Source organism: Thamnophis elegans, chromosome 9, assembly GCF_009769535.1.
Source record: "Thamnophis elegans isolate rThaEle1 chromosome 9, rThaEle1.pri, whole genome shotgun sequence".
Lineage (NCBI taxonomy): Eukaryota > Metazoa > Chordata > Lepidosauria > Squamata > Colubridae > Thamnophis > Thamnophis elegans.
Genome location: NC_045549.1, coordinates 73,813,098 through 73,828,838, shown reverse-complemented (window position 1 = coordinate 73,828,838; position 15,741 = coordinate 73,813,098). Strand labels below are relative to the sequence as shown.

At 45.6% G+C, this 15,741-nt stretch overlaps 1 protein-coding gene across 1 annotated transcript; it reads right to left on the bottom strand.

The window, feature by feature from the left end:
- Window positions 1-535: 535 nt before the first annotated feature.
- On the bottom strand, window positions 536-13,974 carry UCHL1 (ubiquitin C-terminal hydrolase L1). Its single transcript, XM_032224299.1, has 9 exons — window positions 13,846-13,974; window positions 13,501-13,512; window positions 9,760-9,888; window positions 7,035-7,185; window positions 6,019-6,104; window positions 5,204-5,251; window positions 3,117-3,186; window positions 1,176-1,234; window positions 536-987 (listed from the first exon to the last, which is right to left on the bottom strand). The coding sequence occupies exons 1-9, from the start codon at window positions 13,876-13,878 to the stop codon at window positions 901-903; spliced, it is 675 nt and encodes a 224-aa protein (XP_032080190.1). The 5' UTR covers window positions 13,879-13,974; the 3' UTR covers window positions 536-900.
- Between the last annotated feature and the right edge of the window lie 1,767 nt (window positions 13,975-15,741).

Below are 15,741 nucleotides of genomic sequence, written 5' to 3'. Positions count from 1 at the left end.
GTTCCACCACAAATGCGCGAACGACAAAAGCGCGGCTGACTAAACCGCGGTGACAAAACCGCGCCGAAACCGCGCCGACGAATGAGCAGTGAAGCGCGCCAACAACAGCGTGCCGACAGAAGTGCGCTGTAACCTAACCCTGACCCTAAACCTTATCTTAACTTAAATCGCGCTTCTGTCAGTGTGCTGTTGTCAGCGCGCTGTTGTCGGCGCGCTTTTGACATCGCGGTTTTAGCGCCGTGGTTTTGTCGGCCCGCTTTTGACGTTCGCGCTTTTGTCGGGTCACGGTCTAGCCAATCATTACAAGTGTACTTTGATCAATGAATCAGCTTCTGTCATGGGGACAGTGTTTGACAATAAAAGGAAGCTCCCACGAGCTATTCGGGGTGCCTTTCCATTAACCTTCTTCCTGCCTACGCGTTTTTCTTCACCACAACAACACTCCATGAACTGCAAACTGGGCAAAAACCTCGGATTATAATCAATGCGACCTACACCATCGGAGTTTTAGCAGACAATACCAAGAAAGAGTTTTCCGGGCTAGCAAGGAGGAATTTATTCTTGTGACGGACGAGAAGTCACAACCGCTCGAAAGAAACTCGGGACTCACAAAAGCGTGGGAAGCATTTACAAACACCGACGGTTTCCAACGTCTGACACTTTTGCGTGAATTTCAGCTCTAGGACAGGCGTCACCGAAGCTTGCGGTCAGGAAGGGGGGGAAGGAAACAAAATTGCGTTACACCTTAAATTCAAAACCAAGAACAGCCGGTTTTGGCTTTTGACTTCTTTTGGTTTTCTTTCTTTTCTTTTCAACGTTTTAAACATAAGTGCGCTAAAGCCCTAACGGCTGGGACTACATCCGGTGAGAGGCTGAGGACGTTATGTTGGTTACCAAATTTCAAGCTGCCTTGCACAGGGCCACCGCCGAAAAACGGACCTCCCCTTGCTCACGTTCGGTGAATTGCCGGCAGATGTCGGCCGATGCCTAAAGAGAAAAAGGATATAAGTATTTGGTATTTATTCGATTTGTAGGCCGCCCTATTCCCCGAAGGGACTCAGGGCGGCTGAACAAAAAACCAAGGGAATCTCTACAGTCTCATGGACGTCGTGGTGTTGTGGGAATTTTGTGAGGCCCAGTGAAATGGAGACCACCGCCAATTAAAAGATTCTTACCTTCAGCATGGTGGCATCCGAACTAGATCCATGCTTTATAGGGAATGGCATTCTTCCATCTGCAAGCAAAGGTGGGCAACGTATAACTTATCGCTTCAGTAGCGTGAAAATATTGGTGTAAGAGGAATTAGCTTGGTCCACTTTCTGGAGGCTTATTCTACAACAGCAGCAGCAGCACACACACACACACACCCCGGGACCACTAAATCCACAATTTTAAATCCCGCGGACCACTAATATGATCTGCCTAACCACCAGCTGGGTAGGTGTGGCTAGGTGGTCATGTGGCTGGGTGGGCATGGCCAACTCGATGTCATTCACGTCGAGGAGTGCCTCAGCAGTCTCTACTTGCCCCTCCCAGCCACTCCTTGCCTGCCCGCCCAGGCTCCTTAGGACCCCAACAGTTGTTGGAGCCACCAAGAGAAAGAGTGGGCAAAACAGCTCAGTTCAAATTGGAGGCTCAGCAGAAGCACCTCAATGAGGACTACCAGCATAGGCTTTCCAAGCAGAGGGAAGACCCGCGGGAGTGCAAGGCCAGGTACCGGCGCCTGGAGGCTCAGCGGGCTGAGATGGTCAGCCAGTTCCAGGCCATGATAACAGTCCCACTGGAACAAGGCCCTCCGGATCTTCGCCACCAGCGGCTCTTCCCTCCAGCCTTCACCCAAAGCCCCCCCACCAGGAGGCTGAAGCAGACCCCAAGTCAGAATTTCTGCCCCCCTCCGACCGCCACAAAAAGACCCCGAAGGGGGAGACTCTCTGCAGCAACACAAGTGTTCATTGCACGTATCCATCCCAGGGGTTGTAGTTTGAGGACCCCGGATTTAGTGCAATATTAAAAATGCAAATAATTTTTCTGCAGACCACTAAAATTTTCTCAAGTACCACCAGTGATCCACGGACCACCAATTGGTGACCACTGCTCTAGAGAAGGTCCTTCCACTCTACCTGTAGCACCTCCCAACCTTCTAAGGTGGCACAGTGGTTAGGGTGCAGTACTGCAGGCCACTTCAGCTGACTGCTATCTGCAGTTCAGCGGTTCAAATCTCACCAGCTCAGGGTTGACTCAGCCTTCCATCCTTCTGAGGTGGGTAAAATGAGGACCCGGATTGTTGTTGGGGACAATATGCTGACTCTGTAAACCGCTTAGAGAGGGCTGAAAGCCCTATGAAGCGGTATATAAGCCTAACTGCTATTGCTAATTTATTCAAATATTAATTAGCAACTGCTTGTAATATCTCTAAATGAAAAAAAAGGAAGCTCCATATTTCAGATCCTGCAGGTTCCATTTTTACTTCTCCCCCTTAACCTTGATAGATAAGAGAAAAACTTCCTATATTAAGACTCCAATTTCCATATTTTTTCCCCGTTGTTTTCAAACTTATGGTCCGTAACTCTTGAACTATGAACCAACAGCATGGGCTGAGTTCATATATTACCTTAAACTAATATGTTACTCTTGTATGTACCCCAAGTAGTTCAATTGATAGTTTGTGCGTTTAGAAAGGGGGTAGTAGCTCTGCGTGAACAGGTAGCCCTCGAACTACAACTGCAATTCAGCCCAAGATTTCTATCGTTAAGGCAGACACGTTAAGTGAGTTTTGCCCTGTTTTACGACTTTTCTTGCGTCAGTGAAGTTAGTAGCCCAGTTGTTAAGTGAATCTGGGTTTCCCACGGACTTGGCTAGTCAGCGGATCATGTGACCTTGGGACACAGCAACCGTCGTAAACATTCAGTGTATAAGACGCACCCAAATGTTCACCCTCTTTTGGGGAGGGAAGTGCGTCTTATACTCTGAAAAATACGGTGCACTACTGATCCTTAAGTCAAATGCATTTATCGGTGCCTAAAAATTGTGCGACTGAACAACTGTTCTGCATTGAAAGCGACCGTTGGGTAGAAAAATGGCTTTGTTAAAGCCAACACACAAACCACACAGCTTACCCAGTTCATAAAGGTGTCCTCCCACGCTGGCAAATAGAATGAAATGGAAATTCACCTTATCGTCTTCAGCCTAAGAAAAGATACAATTCAGGAACCTGGAAATCTAGCAAGAACAGTGAAGGGGCGTATAATGGTGGCATCCAAAGGTGCTTTTTCAGGAGGCAACTAGACTTCCTTGTTTTCCTTTGAAGACGTTTCGCTACTCCTCCAAGAAGCTTCTTCAGCTCTGACTGGATGGTGGGGAATGGAAGGATTGATGCTCCTTGCAGACAGCTGGACATTTGAATTCTTTTTAGAGGATCATTGAGGCCACTTGGAGGTTTATCCAAGCCTCCATGTTCTCCAAAAGGATGCAAATGACCAGCTGCCTGTAAGAAGTATAAATCCTTCCATTCCCCAACCATCCAGTTAGAGCTGAAGAAGCTTCCTGGATGAGAAGCCGAAATGTCTTCAAAGAAAAACAAGGAAGTCCAGTGGCCTCTTGATTTATTTATTTTGCAATATTTTTTGAAGCAAACTTCCCTAGCATTTTCACATCTCTCCTAGAAGGAATAACAAGACAGACATGGACTTCAGAGGATAATCAGAACTGCAGAAAAAAAGCAATTACTGCCAACCTGACTTCCATTGAGGACCTGGACACTGCACGGGTCAAAAAGAGGGCTGGGAAAATATCTACAGACCCCTCACATCCTGGACATAAATTATTTCAACTCCTACCCTCAAAACGACGTTATAGAGCACTGCACACCAGAACAACTAGGCACAAGGACAGTTTTCCCCCTGAAAGCCATCACTCCACTAAACAACTAATTCCCACAACACTGTTATATTACCTACGAAGACTGTATTACTATTATTCTTCTCTTCCTTCCTATTACCTATCTCTTCCCACTTATGACTATAACCATGTTGCTTGGATCTTTCAACTTATATTGTTTTATTTGTCTCCTAGTACAATTTGATAGCTTATTAGTAACCCTGACTATCATTAAGTGTTGTATCTGATGATTCTTGATGAATATATTTTATTCTCCTTAAGTACACTGAGAGCATCTGCACCAAAGACAAATTTCTTGTGTGTCCAATCACACTTGGCCAATAAAGAATTTTTTTCTATTTCTATTTCTATTCTTATTTCTATTTCTATTCTCATTTCTATTTCTTTTTTTACTTCTATTCTTATTTCTATTTCAACTTCTATTTTTATTCTATTCTGTATTCCGATATAATTCAATTCCTATTCCTATTCTATTTCTATTCTTATTTCTATTCCTATTCTTATTTCTATTCCTATTTCTATTCTAATTCAATTCTATTCTATTCTTATTTCTGTTCTTTTCTATTCTATATTCCGATATAATTCAATTCAATTCCTATTCTATTCCTATGCCTATTCTATTTCTATTCCTATTTCTAGTCTTATTTCTATTCCTATTCCATTCCATTCTAATTTCTATTTCTATTCTTTTCTATTGTATTCCATATTCCGATATAATTCAATTCCTATTCCTATTCTATTTCTATTCTTATTTCTATTTCTATTCCTATTCTTATTTTTATTTATTCTTTTCTATTCTATTTTCTGATATAATTCAATTCTATTCCTATTCTATTTCTATTCCTATTGTATTCTAATTCTTTTCTATTCTTATTTCTATTCTTTTCTATTCTATATTCCGATATAATTCAATTCCATTCCTATTCTATTCCTATCCCTATTCTATTTCTATCCCTATTTCTAGTCTTATTCCTATTCCTATTCCATTCTATTCTAATTTCTATTTCTATTCTTTTCTATTGTATTCCATATTCCGATATAATTCAATTCCTATTCCTATTCTATTTCTATTCTTATTTCTATTTCTATTCCTATTCTATTCAGGAAACTAAGTTAGATACAGCACTGTGACCAGAATAACCATCTCAGACATGATCCTCCCACAATTCTCACAAAGATAAAAGGAAGAAAGCAGGGAAAACACATTCAGATTTGCAAAATTCTGTTATTATAACCTCTCAGGGTTGAAACACCCGTTCTTGGCCCATTCTATTGTTGAAAACCTATAAATTAAAGCAGTATTTACCCGACACTGGCCCTCTTGAGCTACCGCATTATGGACTTCTTGAATGGCCTGGGAAGAGATAAAAAGAAATCAGATAGATTTTGTTTGAGTAACCTCTAGTGCCGAACAGGATTATCATGATTTTATCTAAATCCACTATTCCCATTCCTGCCAATCTGTTCTGTCTACACTAGGGGTGCCGAACGTCGGCCATTTTAAGACCTCTGGACTTCAACTCCCAGAATTCATGTCTAGCTAGAGGCATTCTGGGAGTTGAAGTCTTAAAAGGAGGCCAAGATTGGATTCCAGCATAACTGTGGAACGCCTCGAGAAATTACAACCAAACTTGGTACACAGATGATTTAGCCTCTGGAAATGAATACTTTGGGGGTAAGATACTCCTAACCCCCCTCAGGGTGTGTGTTCTGTTAAGATAAAGCCTGTTGTGCCTTAAAATGGCTTCTACTGTACAGCGCAATGAAGTTGCCATGATAACGGTTTCACAGTACTCCACAAGGGGGCTACCTCTGGTAAGGGGGGAAAAATCCAACATTAGAAATTATGTTTGGTCCAGACCTTTTCCCCCTATAAATAAATACCCGGGTTTTCAACTAGTATATATATATATATAAAATCATTTCTACATTTGTAATTGAATTCTTTGCAAGTTCTAATATGGAAGTCTGTGTGTTCCTACTGATAGTTGAAACAGGAGGCTGGAATCATTAGGAAATAGGATCACGTTTCTAAGCACACCCTTAAGGCCTCTGGGAGCACCTTGAACCACCTTGCAGAAAATGAAAATAAAAAAACTATCCAAGTCACTCATCCTTTACCTTGTTGTTCTCGAGACGTTTGGCTCTCTCATCTGGGGAGAGTCCAGCTGTCGCAGTGAGGAATTCCTTTAATGCAGAGCCTTCGTCTGGAAAATGATGATATTAAAAAGCGATAAGTGTCGTACAGGGTAATAAAGAAGCAAAGAATAGAATACAGAACAACGGAGCTGGAAGGGACCTTGGAGGTCTTCTAGTCCAACCCCCTTGCTCAGGCCCTAGACTTAGCCCCAACCAGGAGTGAAATGCTACCGGTTCGGGCTCCTTTGCCCAGAATTTCAGGCAGACCCAAGAAAGGAAACTTATTGTCAGGTTCCGGTGTCCGACTTTAAGAAAAGCCAGCCAGTTGATGTTAGACTGTTTATTTGGAAACGTGGGAGTCAGCCTGAAGCGACCATCCAAAAGGAATCAAAGCTTGTGCTACCGTGGTTAGTTCACCCGCCCCTTATATTGCGTGCCACCTCCCTTGTGTGTATACCCCGCCCCTCCCACCAACTGCTTTGCGCTAATACAGCCACTGCAGTCTGGCCACGCCCCTCGCTGCCCATCCGTTTCCTGCTTCCTCCCATGCTCCAACGTTCAGCTGTTTCCACGATCTGACGATCAGCTGTTTCGGAATTAGCCGGTTAATAGTCAGGCGGCAGCCCTCTGGATGCCGGAGCGATCTGCCGGGAAAGTATGGGTCCCGCTAGCTAGGTGGCAACTCTGAGGATGCAGATAATGCGGGCTCTAGGCGTGTCTCGGGATGGCGGTTCCTGTCAGGACGCCATGATGCCATGGGTGTTGAGGCCCGTGCATACGCGTCCACTCCTCCCCTGCCCAAATGGTGGCCATCTGGGTCATCTGGCGGTCTGGGGCTGACACTTAAGTCAGTAGGTTTTGACTACTCCCTGAATTTTTAAGGGCTGAGAAAATATTTTATCTTCCCCGAAGCGAAGTCCCTGTCAAGTGATAATTTAGGGTCCAGTTAAGCCTGCAGGATTTATACATCCACTGGAAAATTCTCCCCTGGTACTTACCGAATCGCATTTTATCTTGATTGTTTGCAACTGCGTGGATAAGGCCAATGGTTCCACAGGAGTTGCTCGCGGTCTGCTTCACGAAGTAGACTTCCGAACTCACGTCTTGACCTTTGAGCTCGTCAATTTGCTTTTTCCGGAAGTTTTCATGCTACGATTTAAGCGCATTCATGACACGTTATAACTAGCAGGTCACCGATGATCCAACAGCAGTGATTCACTTAACAACAGAGGCAAGGAAAGTCGGTAACAGGGGACAAAATTCATTTAACAAGCGTCCCTTCGCCACAGAAACGTTGGGATCAGTTGTTGCCGTAAGTCGAGGAACACCGTCGTTCAGCGAATCTGGCTTCCGCGTCGACTTTGGTTGTCGGAAGGTCGCAAAAGAGGAACTCACATGAGCGCCAGGACTCAAAACCACTGAAATAAAGTGACTTGTGGCCATTTTTCACACTTACGACCATTGCGCCATCCTTCTGATCACATGGTCAAAATTCAGAAACTTGGCTACCGACTCATATTTATGATCTTTGCAGCGTCCTCGGGGGTCACGTGATCCCATTTTGCTACATTCTGACAAGCAAAGTTAACGGGGGAAAGCCAGACTCACTTAACAACCGTGTTACTCAGTTAACAACTGCTGTGATTCACTTAACGGTGGTAGCATGTCATAAAGCGGGACAAATCTCATTTAACAACTGCTGTGATTCACTTAACGGCTGTGGCATGTTGTAAAATGGGACAAAACTCCCTTTTGTCAACTGCTGTGATTCACTTAACGGTGGTGGCATGTCGTAAAACGGGACAAAACTAACTTTTAACAACTGCTGTGATTCACTTAACGGGTGTGGCATGTCGTAAAATGAGACAAAACTCACTTTTAACAACTGCTGTGATTCACTTAACGGCTGTGGCATGTCGTTAAATGGGACAAAACTCCCTTTTGTCAACTGCTGTGATTCACTTAACGGCTGTGGCATGTCGTAAAATGAGACAAAACTCACTTTTAACAACTGCTGTGATTCACTTAACGGGTGTGGCATGTCGTTAAATGGGACAAAACTAACTTTTAACAACTGCTGTGATTTACTTAACGGCTGTGGTATGTTGTAAAATGGGACAAAATGCACTTTTAACAACTGCTGTGATTCACTTAACGGCTGTGGCATGTCGTAAAATGGGACAAAACTCACTTTTAACAACTGCTGTGATTCACTTAACGGGTGTGGTATGTTGTAAAATGGGACAAAACTCACTTTTAACAACTGCTGTGATTCACTTAACGGCTGTGGCATGTTGTAAAATGGGACAAAACTCACTTAACTATCTTGCTTAACAACAGAAGTTTCAAGTTCAATTGTAGGTCAAATCAAGACCACCTGTATACAAATCCAGATATTCTGCTTTAATGTACAGATCAAAAATGGGGCCTTTCTTTTGAAATTAATACATTCCAGGGTGCAAATAGTTGTTAATTCTGGCCTCAAAGCAAATTTCCATGGATATTCTAGCAAGCAGCAGCTGTTCTCCAGAGTATTTACTGTAAATTTACTATTCTGGTTCAACCCAGTGAATTGTTTTTGGTCGAGATCCCCACGGCTGTTTTGCAAATTCCTTTGCAGGACATTAAAAGTACAAATCCAACTTCAGGGGGAGATCTGTCCTTTAGATTAGCAAATTACAGTCAACGGAATTGCAAAGGATTGCAAAATAAATCCAAGGCTCTCCAACCTTGGCCCCTTTTACGATTTGTGGACTTCAACTCCCAGAACTCCTCAGCCAGCTAATGCTGAGGAATTCTGGGAGTTGGAAGTCTGGAATTCTGGGAGTTAAAGTCCCCAAGTCGTAAAGTTGCCACCATAGTTTGGAGACCTGCAATAAGAGATGGGGTTTTTTATTTATCCTTTATTCTGCTTTAATACTGTTATGGCCCGTAGCAGATTCGGACAGTGAGGAGGTTGGGGAGGAAGATGGGCCAGTCCTGGAGTCTGGGGAAGGCTCGGATGAGGGCTCTGTGTTGGAGGCAGAGAGGGGGCCAGGGCGGTATGCCAGTTATCAGCTGTCTTCAGAGTAGCAATAGCAGTTAGACTTATATACCGCTTCATAGGGCTTTCAGCCCTCTCTAAGCGGTTTACAGAGTCAGCATATCGCCCCCAACAACAATCCAGGTCCTCATTTTACCACCTCGGAAGGATGGAAGGCTGAGTCAACCCTGAGCCGGTGAGATTTGAACAGCCGAACTGCAGAACTGCAGTCAGCTGAAGTAGCCTGCAGTGCTGCATTTAACCACCTCGGCTCAGACATCAGTAAGGCAGACGAACAGCTGGAGCCTGTTCCCAGTGTGCGCATGTGCAGAGTTGCCAGATGAAGGAACAAGGGTCGACTTGGGAGAAAGGCCACAGGTGGACGGTGAATGGCCCCTCCCAGAGGGAATAAAAGAGGAGCGGAAGGGGAGTGGAGTTTGCAGGAGACAATTAGTTCATTCCTGCATCCTTGCCAAGCATTGCGGTGTCTGAAAGATATCGGCCTGGCCCCTCTCCAAGCCTGATGAAGGTCGGTAATTGTGAACTCTCTTGAAAGACTGTGGGAGAGGAAAGAGTTTGCTGGAGGGGAATTCACTGTACGTTAAATAAAAAGGGGTTTATCGGGACGAGGACTCGTCCGGGAGTGACCGAGGCTTCCCCAGAGTGCTACTGGGGAAGCCTCGGTTAGAACAAATACTTACCTGAGCAGTAAGGGGAAACAGCAGAAGCAGGGCACAAGCCGGACTCGGCACAGCGCTCAAGATATCTTCATCCAATCCCAGAACATCCACAAATTGCCAACCGGGGGCAACTCCCAGGCGACTGAGTATCTACACAATCAAGGGAAGCACACACACAACACTGGGTATCTCACATCCGCAGGCAAAGTCTACGTGACCCGTCAAAACCGCGGTCCACTAAAGCGCGCCCAATCAAAGCGCGTACGTGACGTCATCAGCAGCGCGACAAATAAAATTAAAAATAAATTAAATTAAAATTAAAATAAAATTAAAGCAAGCCGATTCACATAAAGGTAAGGGTTAGGTTTAGGGTTAGGGTTAGGGTTAGGTTTAGGGTTAGCGTTAGGTTTAGCGTTAGGTTAAGGGTTAGGTTTAGGTTAAGGGTTAGGCTTAGGGTTAGGTTTAGGGTTAGGTTTGGGGGGGTTAGGGTAAGGTTTTCGCGTTAATTTTAAATTTACCGCTCACAGCGTGCCGTTTTCGTCGCGCTGTGATGACGTCACGTACGCGCTTTCGTCGAGCGCGCTTTAGTCTACCGCGGATTTGTGGTGGAACCTAAGTCTAAGCCTCAACCTGGCACCCACCAGCAACTGTCCTTTTTGGTGAGTTGAGCCACAAACGCATCCGGGATATCGGCACTGCTTTCTGTGCGCTGGGTTCAAAACTAGGATTTCATTATTCATTTCGGGTTCAACTCCAGGGAGGTAAACCCAAATCCAGAGACAGACCAGCAAACGTTTCCAATTAAATAAAAACTAAAAATGAAAACGCTCCCCGTTTTATTTCCACGTATAAGAAACACGCAACCATACGCAAATAGGCAAAAGGTAGATTAGAACCACCGTTAAGTCCATGAGGGCGAACCCGTGCCACGCTTGAGCTTTCTCTGTGGGCATGCCAGTCGTCGCCCCAGCCAAGCTCCACCGCCTCCCGCCAGCTGGTGTTCGGGATTCTGCTGTGCATGCGCGTAGGGCGGGGCCTTCCCCAATCTCCGCCGGTTCCCCCCCGCAGTGCGCCCTACCATTCTACTCCATTTCTGCCGCCCACACCAAGCTTGAAGCCGAAATGGGACTGGGGGGGCGCTGTGCGAGGCCCCCCATCCCACACCGTTTTGGGCCTGGAAAGCCTCCTACACCAATTTGGAAGTTAAAACAGGGCAGAGAAGCCCAGGGCGCATGTGCATTGGGGGGGGGGCACCTGTGTGGGGAGCGCTCACGTTGCATTTTGGGGATTGGGGTATGCATTTGTGTGCATGCACGCTTTGGGCACTTGGCACCAAAAAAGGTTAACCACTGGTATGGTTTGAAAATGTGCAGGAGAGACCTTCATTTTGAAGTGGATAAAAGTAAATGTTCCCCTTGTACATATGTGCTAGTCGTTCCTGACTCTAGGGGGCAGTGCTTATCTCTGTTTCAAAGCTGAAGAGCCAGCGCTGTCCGAAGACGTCTCCGTGGTCATGTGGCCGGCATGACTCAACGCCAAAGACACACGGAACGCTGTTTCCTTCCCACCAAAGGTGGTTCCTATTTTTCTACTTGCATTTTTACGTGCTTTTGAACCTCTAGGTTGGGACAAGTAACGGGAGCTCACTCCGTTTATGCGGCGCTAGGGATTCAAACCTCCGACCTTTCTGATCGACAAGCTCAGCGTCTTAGCCACCGTGTGCCTTTTGCAGTGGATGGTTAAAACGATAACAGTCTCGGAAACAAAACTTGCATCTTGTTCTGAGGTTCAAATTCCCCAAAGCTGACAGCATTCTCATATTCCTACTTTTCCAGAATCTAGCAAAATGAAATCTTATTATTTATTAGATTTAACACAGCCGTCGCATCTCGCACACGCGAAGCCTGATTATTCTGGCGAATAAATGAGAAATAGAACAAAAATTTCTCATTCAACCCCCAGGGTAGGATGGGAAAGCTTGATTGGTCCTACCACTGTTGTCAAATAAAACATTATCATTCCCTAAAACAAAACCCAGATGTGGGAATGACACAGAATCAGCAATCAGGTAAATGACTCACCTTTTCAGGATAACTTGCTCTGTTCAAGCTATTGGGCTTTTAAGCTCAACCTGCCTTAAACAGGTGTGGGTAGCCATGGCCCAATTATAGCCTGTGGACTTCAACTCCCAGAATTCCTGAGCCAGTATGGCTGGCTCAGGAATTCTGGGAGTTGCAGTCCACAGGGTCCCCTGGCCTTAAGTATAGATTTAGCAGTTCTGCTCATCACCCATTTCAGGCCATTTTGGGGCTGTTTTAAGGCAACTTTTGGGGGCATTTTTGGACTTAAAATAACCTGAAAACAGCACAAAAAGCATCCTGAAAATGGCATAAAAATAGCCTGAAAATGACCCGAAAACAGCCCCCAAAAATTACCTGTGTTATGGCCATTTTTGGCCCCAAAACAACCTGAAAAACAGCCTGAAAACGACATGAAAAACAGCCTGAAAACAGCACAAAAATGGCACAAAAACAGCCTGAAAAATGATCTGTGTTTTGGCCATTTTTGGCCCCAAAACAATCTGAAAACAGCATGAAAAAAGGCCTGAAAATGGGCCGAAAATGGCACAAAAAAAGCCTGAAAATGGCCTGAAAGCCCGAAAAATGACCTGTTTTGGGGGCATTTTTGGCCCCAAAATAACATGAAAAACAGCCTGAAAATGATATGAAAAACAGCCCAAAAGTGGCTCAAAAAATAACCGTCTTTTTGATCATTTTTAGAGACCATTTTCTGGTGCGCCGGCACTTGTGAAGAGCAGCTGGCAAGGGTGTATGTGCCCACAGAGAGGGCTCTGCGTGCCACCTTTTGGCAGGCGTGCCACACCTTCGCCATCCCGACAAATCTGCAATTCCAGGAGAATCTGCAATTCAGGAAGCCAAACGGGCTTCGTTTTGAGTCGGGATGTGAAGGAGCCAAGCCTAAATTATCCCAGGTTAAAAGAGAAGCCCCCCCCCCCCCCCAAAAAAAAAACCACAGGTGCCATTTGGAGCAAAGAGGAGAACTGTGTTTGCATCCACACCCTGCAATCCCTCCCCTCCAGGGGAGGGAGAAAAGGGTGTGTTGCTTGCAGTCAGCTTCCGAGAAGATGGAGTGGTACCCAGAGCAGAGAAGATGCTCACAACGAGAAGATGGAGTGGTACCCAGAGCAGAGAAGATGCTCACAACCTCCAGATGTTGATGGGGAAAGAGTTGGGGCTTGCCCAATTGCAAGCAGGACCCACTACCCCCCCTAAGGAGAGGGAGGGGGGGATAGAATATCCTAGTCTGGCAATGCCCCCCCCCTTCTCCTTCCTTCTGCCCTCCCTCCCTCCCTCCCTCCCAGCAGCCCCTCCCCACGCCGACCCAGCCCTTCGCTTTGGCGTGACACAGCACAAAGCTCGGTCCGCAGCGCCCCCTGCCGCCCAAGCCCTGGAGGAGCACAGTCTCTCTCGGGCTGAAAGGCGGCGAGACCACCGCCTCTTCTTTCTCCCCCCCCCTCCCCGCACGCCTGTCCCTGGTGGGGGGAGATTGAGGCCCCCTCCTCAATCTCTCCCCCCCCTCCCCGCTTCCAACAGGGCAAGGGAGGGGAGGGGAAACACCGTGCTGGCGTCCCCTCCTCCCCCTTTTGCAAGAATGGGGAGGAGGGGGATTTAAGGCAGGTGCAATGCCAGCGTGGAAACGCCCAGCCCGGCAAAGAGGCGTCTCTGGCGACCCCCGACTCACTTTGTTCAGCATCTGAAAGACAGAAACAGGGGGGGGGGAAGGGAGGTCAGCCTGCCTAAGGGAGCCCCCTCCTCCGTTTTCCCCCCTAGAGGAGGAAAATCCCCCCCACCGAGCACCCCCCCCACCATTCTCCCCCTTCCAAGGCTGCAAAAGACCCCCAGGAGACCCCCAGGCAGCCTCTTGCAGGGATTGCAAGCAGCCTTCGCCCGCTCCCCACCCACCCACGCCCCCCCCAGGAGAAGGCTCTGCTCCCCCCCTCCCCACCCAGGACCACAAATGCCTCTAACCAAGCGACCCCCCCCCCCACCAACATGAATGGGGACCAGCCTGCCTCCCCCTCCTCACCTCCGGGTTGATCTCCATGGGCTGCCACGCCATCCTGCCGCTTGCAAAGACTCCGCCTGCCGGTTCCGCTCTGGGGCAGCGCAAAGCCGTCCGCCCAGCCCTATATATTGCCACCGGAGCGGCCCATTGCCCAGGAGGAGGAGGGGGGGAGTCTTTCGCTGGCCCACCCAGAAACCCCCACCCAGAAACCCCCCGCGTTTCTTTAAATGGTTCCGTCCTACACGCCCCCCCCCGTCCCCTCCTTCCACCAGGTCCTTGGCTCTCCTCCAGGTCCCCCGTTCATCCCGGCGGCAGCCCGCGTTGAGTGGGAGGCGGTGGGCAGGCTGGGAGACGCCCCCCCTCGCCCCCCCCCACAGGGGTTGAGTAGTACAGCCCTCCTGTCGGCTGATTCCAGAAGGGAGCCGGTGCCTTTAGCGAAGCCCGGGCTCTGGGCAGGAGGAAAGAGGCGGGGAAGCCCCACTTGCGGGGCGCCTAGATGCCCTCGGGGGTGCCCCCCCCTTCCGGAGAGTTTGCAAAGGGATCGGCTTTTTTAGAAGCAGGCGCGTTAACAGATGAACAGAGTTGGAAGGGAGGCGGCAGGTCATCTAGTCCAACCCCCTGCCCTTTGTGTATAAAATGAAGGAAAAAGATGTATGAAATAATATAAGTGTGTGTGTGTATGTATATATGTGTGTGTGTATGTATGTGTACATATGTGTATATATATATAACTATATATAACTATATAACTATAACTATAACTATATATAACTATATTATATATAACTATATATAACTATAACTATATAACTATAACTATATAACTATATATAACTATATATAACTATATATAACTATAACTATATAACTATATATAACTACATATAACTATATATAGCTATATATAGCTATATATAATTATATAACTATATATAGCTATATATAACTATACAACTATATACAACTATATGTAACTATATATAACTATATAACTATATTATATATAACTATATATAACTATAACTATATAACTATAACTATATAACTATATAACTATATATAACTATATATAGCTATATATAGCTATATATAATTATATAACTATATATAGCTATATATAACTATACAACTATATATAACTATATGTAACTATATATAACTATATAACTATATATAACTATATATAATTATATAACTATATATAACTATATATCTATAGATATAGTTATATATATATAGTTGTATATATAGTTGTATATATATATATATAGTTATATAAGACTTATATGTACAGATTAAAGAATGACAACAGATATGTAAAAGAAGTGTCATGTATTGCAAAGATGTGATGTTTGCATAAACAAAATAAAAAAGTTTTTTAAAAAAGGAAGGGACCTTTGCAGGTCATCTAGTCCAACCCCCTTGCCCAAGTGAGTGACTTAACAAAAAAAGGTGGTAAGATGGGGGCAAAGCTCGCTTAACAAACGTCTCACTGAACAGCAGGAAATTTCGGCTGAAGTGGTTGTAAATCAAGGACTGCCTGTATTTTTTAAAAAAATTAAATGATTTTAAATGATTAAAAAACTATCATTAGATGTTTGTTATTGTGGGGGTGGGGGAAATAGGAGGAGGAAGTTGTGTTGGCTATGTCCATTGCCTTGAGTTATTTGCAAAAGGAATAAAAGCCGGATAAAAATAAATGAAATATATACCAGCAAACTGCCTGCAATCGAGTCAGACTGAGAGAGGCAGTGAATAAACCCTGATTAACGAAGCTATACACTTCATCCATTCATTATCATCGTTTAGCAACCCCATAATCCCTTGTGGGGTGGAGTCCGGGCAACTGAACGGAGTTAAGAGTGTTTACTGGCCTGATGCCCTTCCTGTCACCATTGCGGAGTTTTGTTCAGCAGA